The 25,312-nt window shown below is 37.1% G+C and overlaps 1 protein-coding gene across 1 annotated transcript in view; it reads right to left on the bottom strand.

The window, feature by feature from the left end:
• ADAM9 (ADAM metallopeptidase domain 9) overlaps positions 1-25,312 on the bottom strand; it is a 141,268-nt gene that overhangs the window by 92,816 nt on the left and 23,140 nt on the right. Inside the window, exons 4-9 of the mRNA XM_044912805.1 lie at positions 15,621-15,699; positions 9,073-9,149; positions 7,851-8,046; positions 5,774-5,839; positions 3,870-3,941; positions 2,545-2,714 (exon numbers count right to left, since the gene is read on the bottom strand). Coding sequence (XP_044768740.1) covers positions 2,545-2,714; positions 3,870-3,941; positions 5,774-5,839; positions 7,851-8,046; positions 9,073-9,149; positions 15,621-15,699 — 660 coding nt within the window. The remainder of the gene's footprint in view (positions 1-2,544; positions 2,715-3,869; positions 3,942-5,773; positions 5,840-7,850; positions 8,047-9,072; positions 9,150-15,620; positions 15,700-25,312) is intronic.

Below are 25,312 nucleotides of genomic sequence, written 5' to 3'. Positions count from 1 at the left end.
GGAAGCCTGCTTCTCCCTCTCCCACTCCCCCTGCTTGTGTTCCCTCTGTCACTGTGTCTCTCTCTGTCAAATAAATAAAATCTTTTTAAAAATTAATTAATTAATTAATTAACTCACATAACAAAAGAAAACAAAAGAAAATCAAGGGTGAGGGGAATGGCCAGCATTCCCTGTGTGGACGGATGAAAGATGACTCCAAACTTCGCTGTGAAAGAGAGGAGAAAGCAAGGGGGTCAACGCTCAGAGACAAGACCCTTTGCTCTTCTTTGCTCCCGCCTTTACTGGTCCTTCAGGAGAATCATAAATCTTTATCACTCTTTCTCAAGCATGTGATGTGTGACAAGGGGTCTTGCTGGAACTAGGAGGATCTGTTTACGGGAAAGATACGATATGCTAATCTGCCTGTTCTACGAGTTCTGCTAAACATAGCCTAAGGGACAATGCATACATCTCTTAGATCCCAGGGTGGCTGTTTGGGCTAAAAAGCTTCGGGGAACTCCGAGAGGCATTCCTACAGCAGAGTGGTCATGGCAGAGTGGTCATGCAGGCCCCAGCAGTCCAAAGGCCGAGGCCCTTCTCCGAAACCTTCCCTGCCTCCAGCAGCCTCCGTGTTACATTTTAGCAAGCCAGGTATTATGGATGATTTCATGTTCTACATTAACCTCAACACAAGGGAAATTTTTCCTCAGAAAAAAATTCAGAGTTTTAGGGACACGTGGGTGGCTCAGTCGTTAAGCGCCTGCCTTCAGCTAAGGTCATGATCCCAGGGTCCTGGGATCGAGCCCCGCATCGGGCTCCCTGCTCCGCGGGAAGCCTGCCTCTCCCTCTCCCACTCCCCCTGCTTGTGTTCCCTCTCTCGCTGTCTCTCTCTGTCAAATAAATAAATAAAATCTTAAAAAAAAAAAATTATGAGTTTAGGTACCATCAACACTGAGGGAGGCAAAAATATATAAGTTAGAACATTTTTCTGCAAAAAGCCAGCCTATCGAGTTAGAAAACTTTGGCGGGGGGGGTAGGGTGTTTGGGGGGGATAAAGAGGAGCAACAGCTTTATTGCTTTGCCAAGCAAAGGAGGCTGCAGCAGGCTAAGGCCTTCAAAACTGCAATCCCTCAAGCCAGAAAACTTTTAAGAAGGATGAAATGTTTCAAATAGTTTTAAATGAGGATTTTGCTTTAAGTTTTGAACTGTATTTGTATTAAGTGATTTATATAAGTTTAGGTTTTATTAAATGGTACCGTGGAAATGCTATGTAAAAGAAGAAAATTTTAAAAACATCTATCAGCAAGATCCCAAGGAGAATAAAAAAATTACTATATCCATGAACTCAGAACTTGACTATATAAATTAAAGGGGACAAAAAGATCTACAGAACATTAAAAATAAGATTGCAGAAATAGAAAACTCAATAGAAAGCTTAGAAGAAAAATTTAAGGAAATAATATTCCAGAAAGTAGAACAAAAAGACAAAAAGAAAGGAGATGAAAGATAACAAAATTAGAGGATAAGCACAAGAAAACTCAACAGCCAACCAAATAAAAGGAACCCCAGAAGGAATAGCAAACAAAAATAAAGAGGATCAAGTCATCTACAAAATAATTAGAAAAAAATTCCTAAAACTGCAAGACATCAGTCTCAAGATTGAAGTTACCCACTAAGAACACAACACAATGAGTGATAAAAGACCTACACTGAAGCATATCATCAGGACAATTCAGAAGCTTGGGGACCAAGAGAAGATCCTAGAAGTTTCCAGAGAAGGAGGAAAACAAACAAACAAACCCACAAAGGATCAGGAATCAGAAAGGCTTAAGGCTTCTCAACAGTAATACTGGAAGTCAAAAGAAAGAGCCATGCCTTCAAAATTCTGAAGGAAAAAGACTTCATGCCTCGAATTTTACACACAGCCAAATAATCAAAAAAGTTACAAAACAAACTGTAAAGCACACCTCTGAAAAACTGAGTCACTCAGGCCCTAGGGTAATCAGAGGTCACACGGATGTAATTTTTAAATTCTATTCTGAGACAGTGAAGCACATTTTCTGACATGCAAGGGTCAAAATTTTTTCTTTCCATATATTCTTTCACAAGAAGAAACTAGAAAACATGCCATACCACGGTGAGCGAGTAAAACCCAAGAAAGAGGAAGGACATGGAATAAAGGTGACAGGGAATCCAACACAGAAGGGAAGTCTCATTATCATACTGTGACTTGTGGGGTATCATACAAAGCTCTCCTTATTCAGACGAATGCTCAAAAACCTTAAGAAAGGGGCGCCTGGGTGGCTCAGATGGTTAAGCGTCTGCCTTCGGCTCAGGTCATGATCCCAGGGTCCTGGGATCAAGTCCCGCATCGGGCTCTCTGCTCCTTGGGAGCCTGCTTCTCCCTCTGCCTCTCTCTCTCTCTGTCTCTCATGAATAAATAAATAAAAAATCTTTATAAAAAAAAAAAAAAACCTTAAGAAAACATGATTCTAATAAAAGAAAATAAGCGAAAGTTACTGTTCTGATCATTTCATTAATAGCACTTTTCTTAAAATCACTTACAAAACTAGCTGTGCACTGTCATGTCTCCGACGTGTTATGAGAAACTTTTCCCGCCACTGTACAAAGTTCCCCAACACATCACCAGCACCTCCAATTATGTTGATCAGGTTTCCATTTGTCCAAATCTCTAGTCCAACTAGCACAATTCGAATATTCAACATAATATACATCTAGGAAGAAAACAAATAAAAGTCTATAAAATATATTAAAGAATACAAGAGTATCTTTTAACTTATGATGAAGTAACACAACTACTTGAAATAAAAACAGGACTCCTCCCCTCCAAAAAATACATTTCGTTCAATATAATGAGACTCTAACCTCTGAAGAGTCTCAGTGTCCTCATCCACAAAATAAAAGTAATAGAAGTTCAAAATTGTTTTTATCTTCCACTCCAAAATCTGACAAACTGAAAATTTTAAGTTTTTGGTAAATTTGGCTTCCAAATTGCCCTAAACTAATGTAAATCTATTTATGGTCCATACGTATCTCACTTAATGTAAATACTCATACATTTCACTATAGGAATATCAGTGAGTTTGATTACAAAGAGCTACCAGAAGATCCTGTTATGCAATACATGGTGAACCATATTACCTTTCTAAACTTTTACCTAAAATTCTAATTACACATACCCCAAAGGTTTCAGATAGTGCACTATGGAACTCATTTTTATTTCATAGAGATACTGTGAGGAATAAATGACAATAAATGTAAAGCACTTGGCTCAGTTTCTAGCATATTATAAATGCTCAAGAGAACACTACTGTCCTCATCATTATTATTATGCTTAATATTCACAACAGGGAAATACCTTATAGATGAAATTATCTTATAAGAACATGCATCTAATTCTTCAATATCTCCCACTGGATGAATGAACTACAAAGTCTCAAACCAAATTTCTCTCTCTCCCTCCCTCCCTCTTGCTCTCCCTCTCGCACTCACACACACACACACACACACACACACACACACACACACACACACTGTCATATCATGGTTTCAGAGTAGGAGGCAGCCTTCATCAAAGTAAGATTGAGTAAAAATTCAAATATCTTTTCATAAATGCCAAAGTTCCTTACCCTTTCTACACTGAGGATAAAATAGATGCTGATATGAAATCTCTTACTTGTCTCAGTCTTTCTACAGTTATATATTCCTTTCAAACATAAAAAATGTTACAAAACAAACTAGAAAACAGACCCCTGAAAGACTGAGTCCCTAGGATAATCAGAATTCAAATGAGACATTTTTTAAATTCTGTTCTGAGACTATGAAAAGACAGGCTAGAATAATCCCAGTTAATAGAAAATACAACTCACACTATCCAAGTAGTTTGCTAAACGGATCATCTCCTCTCTCACTGCAGTCTGATTTCTTCCCATCATGTCATACTGAAAAGCAAGAAAGGAAAATCATTTTCACCAAAGTCATTTATGAAAAAAATTTCTAAAATCTGTTATAATGAAGATAAGAATCCCAAATATTTCCTCTGAACTAAAAATGGAGGCATTTAGACACTCACCTGCCTTTCAAATTAACAAATCTAAAGGATACATTTCAGTGATAAATAGGAATAAGAAAAACAGGTTCAAGTGTGAAATGGATAATAAGGAAAACATACTGAAGTCTTTATTTGCTCCAAATTAGCATAATTTTAAAATTAATTCTCTTTAATGTTCTTTTTATTCATTTTAATGCAAAAATGTTTTCGAACAGTTTATAAAGGTAGTGTTTAAAACCATCAAAATGCACAGATAAAGGAATAAAAACAATCTAACAGATTTCCTGACCCTTTCATCCCTTAGGCTAAAGACATTACCAATAAACAATTTCTAAACTCTGGGCTAAATTAATGAGAGATTAACCAATGTTCACCAACAGACATTATATGTAGACAAAATAGATATTTAAAAGTTTATATTAAAACAAACAGCTGATATGACTGATGATTTTCTTCAAGACCTGGCTAAATCCAAATGTCCATTTTAACATTATTTTATTACAACCAACTAAATAACTAATGAAAAGAAATTTTAAAAAGAATGTATGGTTTTGCTCTAAGAGCATTAATATCAGAATAAATCAGACCTTTTATCAGTCACGCATTTTATGATGATACTCCTAAACAAAAAAATTTAATATATCTGATAAGGTTTGATTAAAATGGAATCATTCTTATTTTGAACCATTTTCCACCAGTACATAATGAATCTATCTGGAGAGAGTAATCAATAAAAACACTTCAAATCTCTATTTTTGACTTGTCCAAACATTCTCCAGAAACCTTTTATCCATTATCAGGGTAAAGTTCATGCTTGGTCATACTCCCTGTGCTTTTTCCTTCTACCACTTGAGGGTAATGAACCTATAATGAACAAATCTGAATACGTTTCTATCTGTTAATAAATACAGCTTGTTTATTTCCAACCTATACACAATAAGGGATTTTTTTTAAAACCATAAAAATCCTCTAAACGGTCTCTGCTGCTTATAAGAAAGGAACTGCCAATATTGTTAAGTTTCTACAAACAACTCTTTTCACACAAACAACAAAGCTGAAGTAAAAGTCAGACAAAATATTTCAAATAATCTATATGTTAAATTATGTAACAGCTGTATCTAAAACTGATAACCCTGTAAATGCTGAAATAGACCCATTATTTTTCTTAGCTAAGTTAAGCACAATTCTTAAATATGAATAAGGAAAATCCCTGGTGTTATCCTGGACACAGAAATTAATAGTAAATGCTAAAATCAACTATTCTCCTCTATTTCCTTCTAAAGCATGCCACGACCCAGAAGTTTCTGCCTCTTATAGTGAAGTATATATAAGTTAGCTGAAATTCTAAAAAGCAAAGCAATTTCATTAGGCAACAAAGCAGTATCTGATTAGCTGATTTTTCATCACAGTCCTTTAAAGTCATCTGAAAAGGTGACCCTAACTGAAGGGCAATGAAGAAAGTGTGCATAAGCAAATCACCCAAAAGAACAGGGGGGGAAAAATCACCAGTAAAAAATAGTTAGAGGTATTCTCATTTGCTATGTTCAGCTTCTGGTGGGATTATGAACATCAAGCATGTTTAAAAGAAAAAAGCCATTTTAGTTTTAAAATTACATTTAAGAAAAATCAATACAAATATATTATATTTTATGTTTCCTTCATGGGATGCTCACTTCTCATCTGCTTTTCATGAAAAAGAAGAAAAACTGTCACCAATCCTACCCTTTCCTTGTCTACGACAATGAACAGCTCCACATATCGGGTCTGTGGCAGGACAGCTCTTCTTCTCTGTCAAAAAAACAAACATCATAAAGAAAAAAAAAAAGTTATAAGACTACGTGTTTAAAAAAAAACAAAAACTACATGTGTTTCATAGGTAGCAACCTTAACCTCATCTCTAATCTCTTATTTCAGGTCTGCTAAGAACATGATAAAATTATTTTACTTCACACAGATCAATAAAGCCAAAAACACTTTTTTTCTAAAAAAGTGCTATCTGCTCTCTGTACTAGTCTGAGAAAAATTCTAGTTAATGATAATATGAGGTATTCAAATTTCCAAAGCAGAATTACTGATTTTCTTTTTTTTTTTTTTTAAAGATTTTATTTATTTATTTATTGGAGAGCGAGCGAGAGAGAAACAGCATGAGAGAGGAGAGGGTCAGAGGGAGAAGCAGGCTCCCCGCCGAGCAGGGAGCCCGATGCGGGACTCGATCCCGGGACTCCAGGATCATGACCTGAGCCGAAGGCAGTCGCTTAACCGACTGAGCCACCCAGGCGCCCAGAATTACTGATTTTCTAATATCAAAACTACACATACACACACACACTCTAATGGGAAACCCCACTACTACATTAAAAGTGGAAAAACGAAGGTAATAATTATAATATTGCAAGAATATAATAACCCAGAGCAGGAGTGAGGACAAGGTTGCTGCTTCAAAAAATGACTAGTTCAGTGATTTTCAGAAATTCATATAAAGTACAGAATTCGACAAAAATTTAAAAGTTTTCCAACGATTAAAGTTAAAAAAGAACAGTCCAACAGGGGCGCCTGGGTGGCTCAGCCGTTAAGCGTCTGCCTTCAGCTCAGGGCATGATCCCAGGGTCCTGGGATCAAGCCCCGCATAGGGCTCCCTGCTTGGCGGGAAGCCTGCTTCTCCCTCTCCCACTCCCCCTACTTGTGTTCCCTCTCTCGCTCTGTCAAATAAATAAATAAAATTTAAAAAAATTTTAAAAAAAGAACAGTCCAACAGTCAAAAGAGTGCACAGCGAGAGGCAATGAAAATAATGCCATACACTCGTATGAAAACATACTAGAAGAGGCACATGCTTCTTCCAACACAGCAGTATCTTATAGAAAGGCACAGTGCCCACAACTAAAGTTGACCTGTTCCTAGAAACATTTCAATCTAAGAGCCCCATGTCATGAGTAAGCAGGGAATCCTAATGAAGACTCAAAATAGGGATACAAGTGTTCCTGGAAGACATCTGAAATAATTAATGTCTTAACTCTCAATTGCTCTCTCTTTCTCTGATCTAGGGCTCAAAAGTCACTATTCTTGTTTGTGTAAAAGGTATCTAAATAAGACAAACCATGAGAGTTGATGGACTCTGAAAAACAAACTGAGGGTTCTAGAGGGGAGGGGGGTGGGAGGATGGGTTAGCCTGGTGATGGGTATTAAAGAGGGCACGTTCTGCATGGAGCACTGGGTGTTATGCACAAACAATGATCATGGAACACTACATCTAAAACTAATGATGTAATGTATGGGGATTAACATAACAATAAAAAAATTTTTAGGGCGCCTGGGTGGCTCAGTTGGTTAAGCGACTGCCTTCGGCTCAGGTCATGATCCTGGAGTCCCGGGATCAAGTCCCACATCAGGCTCCCTGCTCAGCAGGGAGTCTGCTTCTCCCTCTGACCCTCCTCCCTCTCATGTTCTCTGTCTCTCATTCTCTCTCTCGCAAATAAATAAAATCTTAAAAAAAAAAAAATTTTTTTAAAAAGGTATCTAAATAAAAAAATTGTACTGCTCTCTGAAAGACAATATAATGGACTATTATGCAACAGTAATAAAAAGAAATATAAGTTTTTAAGATTTAAGCCCTGATTCTAAAACGTACAGAAGCTTGACTGCACTTGGTGGCAGGAACTGCATCTTTTTATCCCCTAGTACCTATCAAAATGTCTGGCACATAGTTGGAAAAAACATAACAATAATAAGTATTGGTTTAATGCATAAATACATGATTTTTTAACACTTTAGTCCGAGCCATTAAGAAATATATTTCCTTACTCGAAGTAGCTGAGTGATGCTAGGAGGCTCTTCCTCTTCATAGTTTATGGTTTCTTTCTCTATATCCTTGTTGGAAATGCCACATTTCAGAGGCTCTTTGTGGACATCATCCATTCGATAAAAGATGTGCTCAAAACGAGAGCTGTTTTGCAGGGGTTCAATCCCGTAACTCACATTCTCTATATGCAGCAATCCTCTAAGTATCGCATTACACATACACAATTTTTAAGAATGAAGAAAATAATACACAGGAAAAGGAATCAGAAAACCTGAATTCAAATCCTAGTTCTTAACATGTATAAGAAAGGGTAATATGGTATAGAGAAAAATACTAGGTTTTAGAGTCATGCAGACGTAAATTTAAAACTCAAGACTGCTACTCACTAATATCACTCCCTAAAAGTCAGTTAACCTCTCCAAGTGACTGCTGTATGTATAATGGAAGTTAATTCAGAATAGTGGCTAGAAGTATGGAGTCTAGAGCCAGAGAACCAGCACTGGAATCCCAAATGTTTCCTCCTAGCTGTGGGACTCTCAGCAATGACTTAACCTCTACCTTACTTTATTCTACATGGGGTTGTTCTGAAAACTAAATTATTATATAAATGTGAAATACTCAGTAGATGGCCTGACACACAGTAACTGCTCCGTGCTATTACTTAAATGGAGATAATTATAGCCATCTTATACAGCTGGTTTGAGAATTAAAATAATATTTATTAGTTCAATCAGTCATATAACCAACGAGCCAGCACATAGCATCATATTGCCAGGCCTTCAATAAATATAATTTTAATATTATTATCACTTTACTTGATATGTGGTACAATTTCTCTGAACCTCAGTTTGCTCATCACCTAAATAGGGAGAGAGTGAGCCCCTTTTCACAGGTATTATGAGACTTAGATGAAAGAAGATAGGTGAAAATTTATAGAGTGCTACAGAAATTAAAAGTATGCTTTTTAAAATAGCAAAAATTACTTAGCAGTCTCAAAGCAACAAAATTTTCTCTTTAGATATTGAAACTCACCAACTGTAATATTTTCTTAAATAAACGTGTCAAGAATGATACCCGATACATAGCTCTAAAGATCTTCAGCAATACCAAAGTAAAATCTAATTTTGTTAAGTCCCTCAAAATGACTTGATTTAGAAATAGAGATAGGTAAAAGGGTAAGAAATAGAAGAAAGAAAAAAAAAGGTGACACAGAAAATTCCTTACCTGAGTCCAAAACAGTCGCTAAGAGCAATGGATGAATTATAAACTCCCTCCACATAGCCCCGATAATGACAATGATTCTAAACGATAAAAACTGTATTATCTTCAAATACTGTTAAATGGCTATAATTCATCACAGAAATTACAGAGCTAACAAAATTATTTAAGGTCAGTAAACTAATAATTTTGTTTATATCACTGGCATCTTAAAATACCAATGGCATTCTTTGGACTATCTATTATGACCCTACAAGTACACAACTGTTTAGGCAGAACTCCAGAGGATACTAAGTACAAACAGCTCTACCCCAATAACCTTTAAGCCTAGAAGCAGAACAAGACAGCATTATGTCATGTTTAACGTCTTAGATCACAGTCATCCAAGAAGCAACAGCAACCAACTGACATCTAACACAGCAGGGGATCCTGTGACAAGCTAATGCTGCCAACCGGGAAGAAAAATGAGTATGTGGCAAAAAGTAATTTTGATCCCATGATTTTCTTTTCTTCATATATTTATATTAATTTTATTATTATTAGTTTTACATTTAGCCATCTTAAAAAATAAAAGAGGCTTTATCCTTAATTTTGAGCAACAAATTGGCCATTGGAAATACAAGCATATTATCACTAATATCAGATTTTTTTTTACTACACAATGAGATTTTCTCCTTTTAAAACCATTTCAAAGCACTAAAAAAAAGCCAAGGTCATGGGGAGAGGGCTGTTGGGGAGACTAGCCCTACCAGACATTAAGACATATCACAAGGCCTTAATAATTAAAATAGTATGGTACCAGTGGTGAATTGAGAGAACCACCAGTGGAAAAGAATTTGGGGACTTGAAATAGACCAAAGTACATATGGAACTGGGACAAGGATTTTTGTAATAAATGGTGCTCAGTCCACTGGTTAGACATTTGGAAAAGGATAAAATTAGATCCATACCTCACACCATACATCAGAATAAAATCTAAATGAATCAACAATCTAAACATAAAAAATAAAAACCATACAAGAACTAAAAGAAAATATGGGTGAATTCCTCTTTAACCTGGGTGTAGAGAAAGGCTGTCACTCAAAATATATATGCAATAAAAGAAAAAAATGATAATTTTTACTAAATAAAAAGTTTTTCAAATTTCTACATGGAAAGAAACACCAAAAAACAAAATCAAACACAATATACAGATTGGGAAAAAAAATATTTGTAACTTGTATCACAGCTAGAAGACTAACATCCCTAACTATAAAGAACTCTTAAACATCAAAGGGGAAAGATTAAAAACTCAAGAGAGGAGAGGAAGAAGTAAAACTGTCACTATTTGCAGATGACATAATATTATATATAGAAAACCCTAAAGACTCCACCAAAAAATTGTTAGAACTAATAAATGAATTCAATAAAGTTGCAGGAAACAAAATCAATATACAGAAATCTGTTGTGTTATATCCACTGATAATGAACTAGCAAAAAGAAAAATTAAGAAAACAATCCCATTTACAATTGCATCAAAAAGAATAAAATACCCAGATATAAATTTAACAAAGGAGGAAAGACCTATACACAGAAAATGATAAGACATTAATGAAGAAACTGAAGAAGATACAAATAAGCAGAAAGATAATCCATGATCATAGATTGGAAGAACAAATATTGTTAAAATGTTTAGACTAGGGGCACCTGGTTGGCTCAGTCATTAAGCGTCTGCCTTCAACTCAGGTCATGATCCCAGGATCCTGGGATCGAGCCCCACATCGGGCTCCCTGCTCAGCGGGAAGCCTGCTTCTCCCTCTCCCACTCCCCTCTCACTGTCTCTCTCTCTCTCCGTCAAATAAATAAATAAAATCTTAAAAAAAAAAATGTCTAGACTAACCAAAGCAATCTACAGATTCAATGCAATCCTATCAAAATTCCAAGGGCATTTTTTACAGAAATGGAACAAAAAATCTAAAATTTGTCTGGAATCACAAAAAGCACCACATAGAATAAAGACACTTCTTTCTCTTCTTGAGAAAGAAAAACAAAGCTAGAGGCATCATGCTCCCTGATTTCAAACTATACTACAAAGCTATGGCAATCAAAACAGTATGGTGTTGGCATAAAAACAGACACACAGATCAATGGAACAGAACAGAGAGCCCAGAAGTAAACCCACACCTATATGGTCAGTTAATTTCTGACAAAGGAGCCAAGAATATACCAGTCTCTTCAATAAATGGTACTGAGACAACTGGATAGAAAAGAATGAAACTGGACCAACATCTTATACCATACATAAAAATTAACACAAAATTGGATTAAAGACAGCATAGCAACTATAGTTAATAATGCTGTACTGCATATATGTAAGTTGCTAAGAGATTAATCTTAAAAGTTCTCATCACATGCACAAAAAAATATTTTAACTATGTATAACAGATATTAATGAGACTTACTGTGGTGATCATTTCACAATATATACAAATATCAAATCATTATGATGTACACCTGAAGCTAATGCAGTATAATTCATGTCAATTATACCTCAACTAAAAAAAAAAAAAACTCTTAGAGGAACAGCAACAAAAAAACCCAGTGGAAAATAGGGCAAAAGACACGAACAGGCAATTCACAAAAGAACATAAAAATGCCCTCACATATATGAAGATTTTCAATCTCACTCATGAAAAAGTAAGAATCGTGAGTCTACACTGACATAATTAAAATTAAGAAAGGAAAACTTTTCCTTGCAGAAGGCACTAATGCATAGAGAAGCACTAATGAAATTAGGAAATCACCATTTTAACCACCATCATAATAACCATTAATTCAGGAAAATAGTAAATACTAACACTAGTGGGTAAAAATTTGAGAAGTAACAGGATATTTATATTAGTCTCAAAATGTCTAACCATAATATTCATTTACAAAGGCAAAAAAAACATTAACTGAACAGAGGAGAAACAGGGCAGACAATTCCTTAACTAAATGATCAAAGTTAACACTGTCAGCAACAACACTAACCACAGCAATTGCTTCTTGATAGGATACACTGAGAACCACTTGGTATCACTTTGGTGGTATTCCTGCCAAAAGTACATAACCTGAATCTGATCACGGGTAAACATCAATCTCAAATTGCAGGACATTCTACAAAAGTTGGCCCGTACTTCCCAAAAAGGCCGGTGTCATGAAATACAAGGGAAGACAAAGGATTTCCAGACTAAAGGAAACTACAGAGACATAACCACTGAATGCAGCACATGAACTTGGATTTTCTTCTGCCATAAAGTACATTACTGGGATGATGGGCCAAAAAAATCTATATCAATAAGATCTGTAAATTAGATAATAGTATTGCTTCAACGTTACCTTCCTAATTTTGAAAATTGTACTTGATTACATAAAAGAATTCCTTGTTTGGGGGGGAATTTACACTGAAGTGTTTAAGGGTAAAGGGATACCATATCTGCAATATACTCTAAAAGGTTCAGAAAAAAAAAATAGAGAAGAAAGAATAAAGGAAATGAAGTAAAATGTTAACACTTGGAGAATCTAGGTGAAGGGGATGCATGAATGTTTTATATTATTCATGCAACGTTTCCTGTAAGTCTAAAGTGGTGAAAATTTAAATAAATAAATAAATAAATAAATAAATAAATAAATAAATAAACAAACAAACAATTCTATGCTAAAAATACAGGCTCAATTTCAACATTTACAACTTTTTCTAGTGTGGGGCAGTTCACAACCACTTATGTTTTTCTTTCTAGTGCTTTTGTGTTAAAGTCTAGCTTTGATATTGCCTTCTTCTCACTAGAGGAAAATAAATACCTTCTACTATTACCAATGAGGTAGCACTTATGAGATAATAATACTTGTAACTCCTGGCACTCCAAAATTAAATGTTTCTAGTTTCAATTATAGTAGAAGCTCTCTTATTTGACATGACTGAAATCCAGCACTTGGTCACTGAATCTATCAACTTGATGGTATTTTTTTAAATGACTTGGTTTTATTAAATCTTTCCAAAGCCTTCAACGCACTTTAAAAAAACAACAAATCATATTTCATGGGGCGCCTGGGTAGCTCAGTCGTTAAGCATCTGCCTTCGGCTCAGGTCATGATCCCAGGGTCCTGGGGTCGAGCCCCACGTCAGGCTCCCTGCTCTGCGGGAAGCCTGCTTCTCCCTCTCCCACTCCCCCTGCTTGTGTTCCCTCTCTCACTGTGTCTCTCTCTGTCAAATAAATAAAATCTTTAAAAAAATCATATTTCATAAGTTTATAAAACATCTAATTAAACTGTGTGATTACAGTAAAGGCACAAATGCCACAGTTTTGGAAACACGTGAACTATAAGCAAAAAACTCAACTAGGGAGAGAAATATACACAGAACTCTAAGAGGGAAATGCCTAGGGCAGCCAATATAGTTTTCAGATGAAACAAAAAGTATTAATTAATTAGGGAACTTAGTGAAGACACTGGCTGATGCATTTGGCAAGGTACCCCAAAGTTCTGACACAAAGTAATTTGGGGTTTTACTTCACACAGTAACTTGTATAAAGTGGTTATTAAAGCTTAGTTTTTTTTGTGAAAAATGGCCTTGTGAAAGACACTGATTATAAAAACCAAGTAATAGCTTTACAAATTACTTTAATCTTAAATAATAGATCATAAGGGAAAGCGTTTAAATTTTCTCAGTGTTATTTCATTGTATCTTATAAACAAAAGTAATGTCATTATGATATCTGGCAATCTAGCCATATGCCAAAAATTCCCAGTACCAAAGTTTTAATTGGTATCTCAAATTTACAGACATACTTTCATCTATCTGAACAATATTCAATAACCAAGAAACAAGTAAAAGACTTCATCAGTCTTAGTTTATACTTTTCAATCACCCAGGAAAGCACAAGTCCATAATACTACTTGAAAATAACAGCTGCATAAACTTCTATGACCAAAACCTATTTTTAACAGTTTTAAGCATATATATTTTCAATAATAACAAGTAATAATATTTATTGAGTTAAAAATGGTTAGGCTATCTGCTCTAAGTATCTTACAAGTATTAACTCATTTAATGTTGATACAATGTACAGCATAAGAAACATAATTAATAACATGTAACAACTTCGTATGGTAACAGATGGGAGCTATATTTGTCATGGTGATCACATCACAACATATATAAATGTTGAATCACTATGTTGTACACCTAAAACAAATATAGTATTGTATGTCAACTACACTTCAATTTAAATAAAAAGTATTAACTCATTTAAGCTTTCCAGTAACTCCTCGAAGCTGTAATTATTATTCCCATTTTAAGGTGAAGATAGTAAGGTGCAGACAAGTTAAAGTAACGTGACCAGCAAATAAATGACAGAGCCAGGATTAAGTCCAAACAATGTGTATCTCCAAAACCTACACCATGAAACTTCTCCCAAGGGGGGGGGGAAAAAACAACCCTTTACGATCACTGCTTTTGTCAAGTGGCTTAAACTACGTGGTCTTTGGCTTCATGGCATAGTAATCTCTGGATAAATAATTCAATGGTTAAATGAACAGATAAGATGGGTTATTTGTGATCTGGTTTATGCTGTCATCTATGTTTAAGCTGCTCTACCAGTCTGTTATTAAACAATGGACAAATAGGACACTAAAATAAAGGAATCAGAAAGTGAATCAGAAAAGAGTAAGACTAGTCAGCGTATCCTTATTTTTTTTAAGTACTAGTAATTAATCTAAAATAAAGGTTTGCCTTCTGTTTATTGGAAGAGTGCTGCAGAAGTGCCTAACTAACATAAACAACTCAACCGAGCCAAAGATTACAAAGCTGAGGAGAAAAATAACACATGTTTAATTGGAACAAAGACTTCTCATGGACACTAATGCAAAAGAAAAAAATATAGAATACCTAACTGCCAAAAAGGACTGTAAAAACACTCTTCCCAAATGACATTGGAAATGTTTATGCTCTAATTTATTAACACATTAAGCCAAATTCAGCAACTGCCAATTATTTCAAGTATTCCCGGCCAGTTCTGTCCTCAGGAATACTCTGTTCTCTGATGCAAAGAGGGCCACATTTCCTCAGAAAAGAACTGTTTTTAGTAAAAACTTAGGACATACAAGTGTTTTTTCTTTACTAAGAACTAATGGCAAGTTAAATGGTTTAATAAGGAAGTAAGATGTGCTTTCAGAGATACTTTCAGCAAAAAAAAATTTTTAAACGTATGTTAAAATATATCAAACATTCCCCCTTCATAAGCAGTAAGGATTACCATTAAATAGAAGATTCTTTTCCTGGACTTAAAAAAAAAAACCAAAAAACACTTGACTACCGAGTACCTGGAGAACTGTAAAATACAGTCTAGTCCATGTAAAGGCACCCACCATCCACCACCCACCACCCACTCCCTTCCTGGGAAAACTCCAGGTATTAAAACGTCAAGAGTGGCCCTTGGTGATGGTGCAATATACAGTCTTGTGTATGGGAAATAGAACTCATTTTAAAATTATAATTATTTTAAATTTGCTATAAGATCAAGAGGAAAATATATTACCTGTATATCAGGATGGTCAGAGATCAGAGCCCCTTCCTTGTTGTAGGTATAAACTACAAAATCTCGGGGCAAAAGGTCACTGGAAGAGGAATAAAACACATCATTTAAAATTATTCTAATCTATATACAACTAAGAACACAACTCACAAGGCAGTACTCCTAGAAGAGATAAGCAGGAATAAAAACTTTTACCTGACAAATTATTATTTAAAGAGGGAGCTACTATAAAACAAAAAGCTCATGAATTGACTTAAATCTGAAATCGTGTGCACTGCTTCCTCATAAAAAATGCGGGGCTGCATATTTGTTCTAATGGTCATAAAATGCTGGTTGCAAAAAACATACGTAATGTCTTTAAATTTTTCTAATACATCTCATAGGAAAGGTACAAATAAGGTTATACACTATATCATATTTCCAGAAGAAAAAGTAAGTGCTTTTACTCTTTCCTAAAAGTCCTATATAAACAAGAAGCACTCGCTGCTTTAACCTGGTAAGTACAGAGGCAAAATTTGTGTCAGTTGGAGGAGACAATTAATGCTGATTCCTGAAGCTCCCTTGAGCGTTAAGGGAGCTCAGTACTGTAAACCATATGTGGAAAGAGGGTTATCTTCATTAAAGGAAAAAAAACCATTCAGTAACACTTGTTAAAGATGGCGGGGGCGGGGGGGCAGGCGCCTGGGTGGCTCAGTCGTTAAGCGTCTGCCTTCGGCTCAGGTCGTAGTCCCGGGGTCCTGGGATGGAGTCCTGCATCGGGCTCCCTGCTCAGCGGTAAGCCTGCTTCTCCCTCTCCCACTCCCCCTGCTTGTGTTCCCTCTCTCGCTGTATCTCTGTCAAATAAATAAATAAAATCTTTAAAAAAAAAAAAAAAGATGGTCAGGGGGACTTTACTCAGCTCCACTGTGATAGATATAGGAACCATAGCAATGGCATTTTACAGTGAGGGAGTGCTAAGGATCAACTCCAAATACAGCATGGCCAAGTGGGAATTTATAGCCAAGGGGCAAGGTATCAGGGATTAGCGGATAGAAAATTACTAATTGGAAATATCAGCATTGAGGGGCAGTGTGGCTAAACTAACCTAACAGATTCTCACTGAAGACAGGCCAGAGTGATCAGAAATCACCTGGTGGGTGGTAAAGGATGAGGAACATGATCACATGTCCAGAGGGATCAGAAATGGGGTAGGCGGGGAGGAGTTCTTACTAAAACCAGATTTTACAGAAGTGCACCAATGCACCTAAAAGGTTCAACAGCCTGACTAAAGTGTGGTCTATTTCTCAGTCCCCCCTCTTGTTTAAGAAAAGAAGAGACATCCTTCTTTCCTCTGAACAATATAAATCGTTTTTCTGTCTGGATGCCTTTAGTTCATTAAGATCAGCTGAATCATTTATTGGAACTTGGTAGTAAAGGACATTTGCTGGATGCGGCTAGCAGTCAGGCATTTAATGAGGACAGTTGCTATGAAAATAAAAGAAAAACAAAGATTAATAGTTAGAAACCCAGATTCTGGGTCCAGTGGGCAGCACTCAAAGTTTTAGATTTGAAGTTCTTGAAGCATGGTAGAGGATGGCGTTGGCCATCTGACAGATCTTCCTGGTTGGCAGTTTGAATGTCTCTGGTGATGGCATCAGGCATTTCTGGTAAACTTTCTGAATGGGCCATACAGCAGGAGGCAGGAAGGTTGCCCATACATGATCTGTTGTGGTAAAAAAAATTTTTTTTTTTTTAATTTATATCAATTTGTCCAGCTTCAGCTTGCAGAACTTCAGGAAAAGGGTGGTCTTAATTCTCAATGATTCCAAGTCAGAAGGAAAAAAAACTGGAAATGTTAATTTGGAAAATTGTAGCCAGCTATTGGAGGAAACTAGACGATTTCAGGATTTGGGAAAAACTGGCAAAATAAGGAGCGCCTGGGTGGCTCAGTCGGTTGAGTCTCTGACTCTTGGTTTTGGTTCAGGTCGTGATCTCAGGGTCGGGAGATCGAGCCCCATGTCAGGCTCCGCACTCAATGCAGAGTCTGCTTGAGATTCTCTCTTTCCCTCTGCCCCTACCCTGCTCACACACGCTCACTCTACCTCTCCCTAAAATAAATAAATAAATAAATCTTTAAAAATTAAAAAAAAAAAAATCTGGCAAAATGTACAAAATGAGCCAGCAAGGGTACACTGTAGTTTTCTACTGCAACAAAAAAAATTTCTCTCTACAGTCACCCTCATTTCTGTCAAAGATAATCAAAGCAAGACTAATCTGTTTGCAAAGTAAGTTTAGTCTCATTAAACCTGGTCTGATTATTTACATAAGTGCAGCAAAAATAGTGACTGACTACATAGGCCCTGGTTTGAGTTTGATTTGCTGGAACATTTCATAAGTAATCTCAGATTGGACTTTTAAAAGCCTCTCAGGTCTGGGAAAGCCACATGAAGAACTCGCCACTAGATTTTTTTTGCCTGTGGTGCTTACAGATATAGGAGAATTCCTCTCTTCTCAAAGTTCTCAAAATACCCTGAGGTGCCTGGACCTGCTAGAAATGACCTTCCTTACTTACCCACCTATAAGGCAGGAAACCCTGTAAGCCAGATACAGGCTAGTTTTTCCAAGGGGTGTGGTTTATGAACATTGGCTCCTCAAAGTCAACCTTAGTTCCTTAAAACTGTCTGGTCATATCTGATCTGATGCATATCATTCTCAAATATGACATTCCAGACAAAAACCTTGGTGATATAACTAAGGTTTCCAGTTGCATCCTGTTAAAGGAGAACAGATTTTCACTGAACTTATATAAATAACTATACTGCCATGAAAATAAGAACACTCTCTAAGAGCTTCCAATTTCTAGAGCACTCAGGTAGGAAGGAAAGATCAGGGCTTCAGTTGTTTACAAAGGTATAAATTACAAATTGCTGTAAGTTACACTTAGCTTAAGAAAAGAGAAAAGGTTTTCCTTAAATTTGGGAAAAAATTAAAGAACCAGCAACATTTCAAACAAGAAGTTATAAAAAATTTTAATCCTCTTCATCAGTTCATTCAGGTCCATATAATTAAGTCTTGTTTTACTTAATCCTGGGTTAACAGTTTTTATGAATCCATCAGTTTCTTCATTAGTTCTGGAAATTCTTACACAATCAAATGGCAAGTTCTCAAAGTTTTCAAGTGATGCCATCAAGGAGCATTCTAACCTGTAGCTGGTTATAAACACTTCTAGAAAAGAATCACAGTAAAATTGTAACTGTCTGTGAGTGACAAAACACTTGAAAATTGTCGAGGTTAAAGATCTGATGAGAGTTCATCACAATGCTATTGACAAGGACATTTTGTTATTTCTGTGACATACAATAATTTAAGATAATAACTCAATAATAAAGGTATTGACAAATTTCTATGAATATCATACAATTTCATGAACACATACAACACATAACCTGTATTGTATGTACAATTATCACTTTTTTGACAATGCTTGCCACATAATTGAACATATTAAATAAGCCTAATTAGTTAAACATGTCTCTTTTTATAAGGAGAGAGACAAAACCTATGAGATTTTTCAAAGGTCATCTAGGAAATCTCAACGTTAATCGGAGGTCAAAAAGACTCCTTTTAGAGCTGATGTGGGGAAGCTGTCACAAAGGTCAGAAGGTTTGATCATCTGACTAAACAGGATCACAGGTCACTGGGAAACAATCCTTAGTTATCCATTTAACCAAAGTCACCATGAAAAGATCTCAAAGGCAAATACAGAAAGCTACCTAGTTACAAAAATTCTTAGCTCTTACTATTGAGAACACCTGGTTTTCAATCAAAGAACTGATCGACATAATATGAAGCACAGGAAATTATTTTAAAACACAAAATCTTGTTTTCCCAGGCATATTACTTAAAAGGTAAAGAAAATCAACCTTTTTTACAATTTCTTATTAAGAGCAAACAAATAATCTAAGAAAACTTTGTTGTTTTAACACAAAGAGAAAACCAAATAACGGTTTGACATCAGTGTGCTATTAATACTAAGGCAAATTTTTTTAAATTAAAATTAATTAATTAATTAAAAACCCTACAAATAAATCCATCCAATCTTGGCCAGCTTTGACCAGAAAAGGAAAGATTCCTTTTCCAAGCTTCCTTTTCCACAAATCTTGTAAGGAATTTTTCTTATTAACCATTCAGTTTTCATCCCACTCTTTTCTTCTTTCTCATTCTGAAACAACCAGTCCTTCTATTTTACAAAAATTACTCTTCCCCTTAACAAAAACATGTCCTTCATACCTTTCCTTATCAAAAATACATCTTACTTTCCTTTTATACAGTTTTTCTTTACCCTTATTATTCCTAGTAGTTTCATTTACATATATTGACTATATTTTTAACCATCAGAAACCCAAATTTTCAGTGAAAAGTAGGAAGCAGGCAACTGTAAACTCACATACTATCATACTATAGCAAGTTTAAGATTATCATTTCATAATTCCTACAGACATGTGTCTTTTTCATAGCACAACTTTATCATGTTTATTCACAGATTCAAGTATACTTAGATTTTCTATACCATATTAAAAATGAAATGCCAAAAGTAAATAAAATTAATGTTCAGCAATGAATGTTTCAATATTTTCTCTAATTTGGAAATGAGATCTAGATAGTCAATAAATATCCATGATTAACTTAACTTTGTATAGCTTGAACACTTAAAGTTATAAGAAGGTTTTTGAAACTATTTTTAAGACCTATTATAAAACAGAATGATCACTGAGAAGTTCATTTATAAACTTTTATCCCATTTTTATCTATTTAATTTACTTGATCTTAACAATTATGTTTGAATTACTCATGAAAATTTCATAAGACATTAACTAAACAAAGCTAGCCATCCATCATCTTAAGTTATTTTTTCTTTTTGACAAGTCAAGCAAGTATCAAAAAAAAAAAAAATCACAGATGCAAACAACCTAAAGAACCTACAAAGTTATTCATATGATTCTTCCTTCTTTGTCTTTTTTAACTGCTGTGCTTGACACACACTAAGCAATTCCTTTTTATTATACATTTTGTTTTTAGGTTAGATTTATAGTTTCTAGCAGAAATAACGTAAGTTTGTTGGACTAGTAAACATAGGTAGAAAAAACCTTTGTACCTGCATTACATATTTAATGCTGGAAACTCTGAAGTTCTCAGAGTTTAACAATAATTTTATCAATAATTTTAAAGCTAGCTTTATTTGCCAAAGATTATCCCAAATCATGTGAACTTAAAAAAAAAAAAAAAGACGGGTTAGTTTCTATATCTCTGAGTTTTAAGAAAATTTATTTAAGTGTTCATTAGTTTCTAAGCCAATTTGAATAGAACTCCTTTAAGGGATTTTATTTATGTTTTTTTTAAGATTTATTTATTTATTTGAGAGAGAGAGACCATGGCACAGGCAAAAGTGGGGGGTGGGATAGAGGGAAAGAATCTCAAGCAGACTCCCTACTGAGTGCAGAGCCCCACACAGGGCTCGATCTCACCACCCACAAGATAAGTCAAAATCACCAGTCAGACACTAAACTGACTGAGCCACCCAGGCACCTCTCCTTTTAAGGGATTTTATAAATTAATTTATAAATTAATTTGGTAATACGATCAAGAGGTAGGAAACTACAACACATCTATAACACACATATATATAAACATACAGACACATACAAATAGAGATCTTACAGCTTCCATTCCAAAATTTTAGCCATGAGTCAGTAAAACAGTAATGCAATCTCACTGGTTTAACTCCACTTTGTATTTTCATCCAAATTGTGTTTGTGACAAATGGACCAAGTTAAGGTGACCTGCCTACCAATAAGTGTGGAAACTTGTAAGATTTTTTTTGCTGTGATACGTAATCTTATGAAGGCAATGGACCAAATTTTAGGTGAGTGATTGAAAAGACATCTAAGTGCTGTCTGGACATTTCCAAAGTCCATGAGTGGACAAATTGTCTAACTCTATTTCCAAATGGCCTTTCTTTTTCCTCTTCTGAGCCTCAGGGAGTTGCTTTCAGGGGTACCTGACTCCCTTGAGAGGACCCAATGGAGGCTAAGGCACCTACAGTTCCAAGGGCTGTAGAAAGCTGAGGGCTGAAGTGGGGAGGGAAAAGTCAACAGGGGTGGACAGACGGATGGAGGTGGCAGGGGCTTGAAGATGTACATCTCAAAGCATTCAAGGAAACTAGAGGGAAGACTGAAGGTAGTAAGAGGAGGAAGGAGGAGTAGAAGCAGCAGGAAGGGAGAGGTACAGGGAGTCAAGTTGGAGAGATCTCAAGTTTCCCGAAGAGGACAATGAAGTTCCAAATTACCCTCAGCAAAATCATGCCAATAAGAAAGGAAGCAGGCCCAGCAGAAAGTCAGCAGGAGTTTGAGAAAAGGGGTTTCAGTTGACTGAGAAGTTCCCCTGGGAGAAGCGGGATGCAACAGAAAGAAGAGAGAGACCTCACAGAGAGCCAGGAGAAAGAAGCTTCCAGCCCAGGGAGTCAGGGAATAATCCCCCCTCAGAACAAGGAGCCAGGAAGACCTTCCAGGCCAGCAGGTACCTTGCAAAAAAGCGTGGGACTCTAACCCAGCTTCAAAGAGTACAATCAAAATCTTAAACATCAAAATCTGTCCTTACCAGCTTCAACAGACATTTGTCTGGAGCAATAGTTCAGAAGTCGGACTCACCAATGGACCCCCGATCAATCAGTCAGGAATGAAGACAAAGCCTTCAGAGGTGCATACTTAGGGCCCTGGGTGAGAGATCTGGGGGTCCAATGATGAATCTGAACCTATCTGAGTCAAGGCACCATGACTATAAAAGAAAAAAAAAATATCCAATGACACTTTTAAAGATGGTAAGGTAGACTTTATTCAGGACCACTGCATTAAGTGTAGGGACCACTTCAATGGGATTTCACAGTGGGGGAGAGAGAGAAGGATCAACTGCAAATACAGCACGGGAAAGTGGGAATTTATAGCCAAGGGGCAGGGTAGCAATGGATAGAAAACTACAAACAGGAAACTTCAGGGGTGAGGGGGGTTCTAGCTAAAGCAACCGAACAGATACTTGCTGAAAACAGGACAGGGTGATCAGACATCACTGGGGAGTGCTAAAGGATGACGAACCTGATCACACGTCCAGAATGATCAGAAATCAAGGGCAAGGCGGGTAGTGGTTCTTGCTAAACTGATCTAGTAGGGTTCTTGCCAAAACTGGATTTTACAAGGAAGTGCACTGATACACCTAGAAGAAGGTCCAGCAGCCTGACTGAAGTTTGCTCAAGCAAAGAATCTGTCATTTGCAGCAGAATCAGAGCAGCTCTATGCTTATCTCCAGGGCTTATGGACAAGTCAGGGAGGGAATGTGCTAGCTAGTGATTTATAATGTGCCATTTAAAGTTCCAAACTCCCCTGGAAGTAGCCAGGCCCAGCTTGCCTATACTGTTTAAAGATGGAGAGATTGATGGTTTGCATGCCGTTTAATCAGTTCCACAGCCTGACTTTGGCTACATGACCAGAGTAGTATAAAAGACCCCTTGTATAAACTTGTGCCTGGGCTCCCCTGAAAGTAAGACGCCACACCCTTATCTCACAGGTTTGTAATCTGAAGACAAAGCACATCTGGGATTGCATAAAGTTTTCAATCCCCTTGATGATTATCTGCACTTTCTTCATCCTGAAGCACTGTATCATTCACCTTTATTAAAGCCTACTTGAGTGAGCCTGAGAGCAGCCTGCAGTCTTCAGCCCTTTCGATTATTCAACCCTGTTCATCACTACACTGCCTCCTCCCCTCTCTCTCCCCAACACACGCGCACACACACACACACCCTCCCTCTAGTGGTGAACACACACACACACATACACAGACACACACACACACACCCTCTAGTGGTGAATCTGAAAAGAATATACTGGAGATAGTTTGCTTTGCTCTGCCTTTCTCCCTCTTTGGAAGTCACTGCCTACCCAGTGAAAGCAAATTCCACTATGCTTCTCCAGAAGCAGACTTGCCACTAGGTAGCACTGACATGAATGGCTAACTCTGCCTGATGCTGGCGCTCAGGACTAGTAGGTCCATCAGGCTTTCCTTCTAAGCTAAATCCTCCACCCCAGCCCTTATCAATAATAAAAGTGATGTGTGACCTCTTATTTAACTTACCCTTCCATTTCATTTTTATATCTGTCCGCAAGTAGGAGACCTGGATTTCGTCTGGTCTCAGGAATTCAGCTGGATAGGGATCAAACCATTCTGAACACCTACAAACTCAACAGGAGATCGAAGAAAAGAAGACCAACAACTCTCTCATCAGAAAAGCGACCACTTTCTGGAAGGTAGGACGTGCGGAGAAGTGAATCCGAGGCGATATTCGGGAGGACAGACGGCGGGGGAGGGGCCTCCGTAGGCCGCTTCTGGCAAGTGATAGAGCCGCGGAGCACAAAATCGGAACTTTTAAAAGTCGGCTCCACCGAGGGACGTCACTCTGGTGGCTAAGCGGGGGGTGGAACCCTCCGGGACAGTGTGGTCTCAGGACCCTCGGGGTCACAGAAAGACCGGGGGTGCCTGAGTGTGGCAGAGCTCCCAGGTAACGGAGCGGGGAAGCCGGCTGCAGAGACGGAGCCCAGGCGTGGGCTCTCAGCTCGGGGTTGCCATAAACCGTGATCCGCGGCACAGTCGGGCCACTGCTCCTCCAGCAGGGACCCACCAAGCGGCAGATCCGGGGAGACTCCCCTTCCTTCCCCGGGAGGAGCAGCAGGGGAGCCCACCACAGGGATCTGCTGGGTTTGGAGACTCCACACGGGGTCAGGTGCCAGAGATAGAAACGCTCGGTCACAGGCCGGGTGAGCACGGAGTGCGGCCGGAGACCGGGGAGACAGGAGTGACTGACTGCTTTTCTCTGGGGGCGCACTGAGGAGTGGGGCCCCGAGTTCTCGGCTCCTCCAGGGCGGAGATTGGGAGGCCACCATTTTCACTCCCGGCCTCTAAAGCTGTAAGGAAAGCTTGCAGGGAACAAAAGCTCCGGAGAGCAAACCCGAGCAGATTACTTAGCCCAGCACCCAGCAAGGGCGGGGCAATTCCACCTCCGGCAAAGAAATTTGGGCACCACGGCAACAGGCCCCTCCCCCAGAAGATCAGTGAGAACAGCCAGCCAAGACCAAGTTTACCGATCAATGAGAACGGCAGAACTCCAGCACTAGGGGAATAATGCACATAGACTCCACGGCTTTTTAAAAATGATGCTTTAGTCTTTCAAAGTTAATTTTTTTTAACTGTCCTTTTTTTTTTGAATTTTTCTTTTTCCCTTTTTCAACCAACATCTTATCAATCCCTTTTTTAAAAAACATTTTTATTTTTCATTTTTAGAGTCACATTCTATCCCTTCATAGTAGTTACCCTTATTTTTGGCAAATATATATAAGTTGTCCTCTCTTTAAAATTTTGAGATAGTTTCTTCTAACAGATCAAAATATACCCTAAATCTCTACTGTATGGTTTTGTTCTACTCTCCTGCCTGATCACATTCTCTCCCTTTTTTTTTCTTTTTTCTTTTTTTAAACCCTCTTCTTTCTTTTTTCAAACAACTTATCAATTCCTTTTATAAAATTTTTAATAATTTTCATCTTTACAGTCATATTCCATCCCTTCATTATATCAACCCTTATTTTTGTACATATATAAGTTTTTCTTTCTTT

The sequence above is a fragment of the Neomonachus schauinslandi genome, chromosome 2, assembly GCF_002201575.2.
Source record: "Neomonachus schauinslandi chromosome 2, ASM220157v2, whole genome shotgun sequence".
Taxonomy (NCBI): Eukaryota; Metazoa; Chordata; class Mammalia; order Carnivora; family Phocidae; genus Neomonachus; species Neomonachus schauinslandi.
This window is presented reverse-complemented; position numbering and strand designations above follow the sequence as displayed.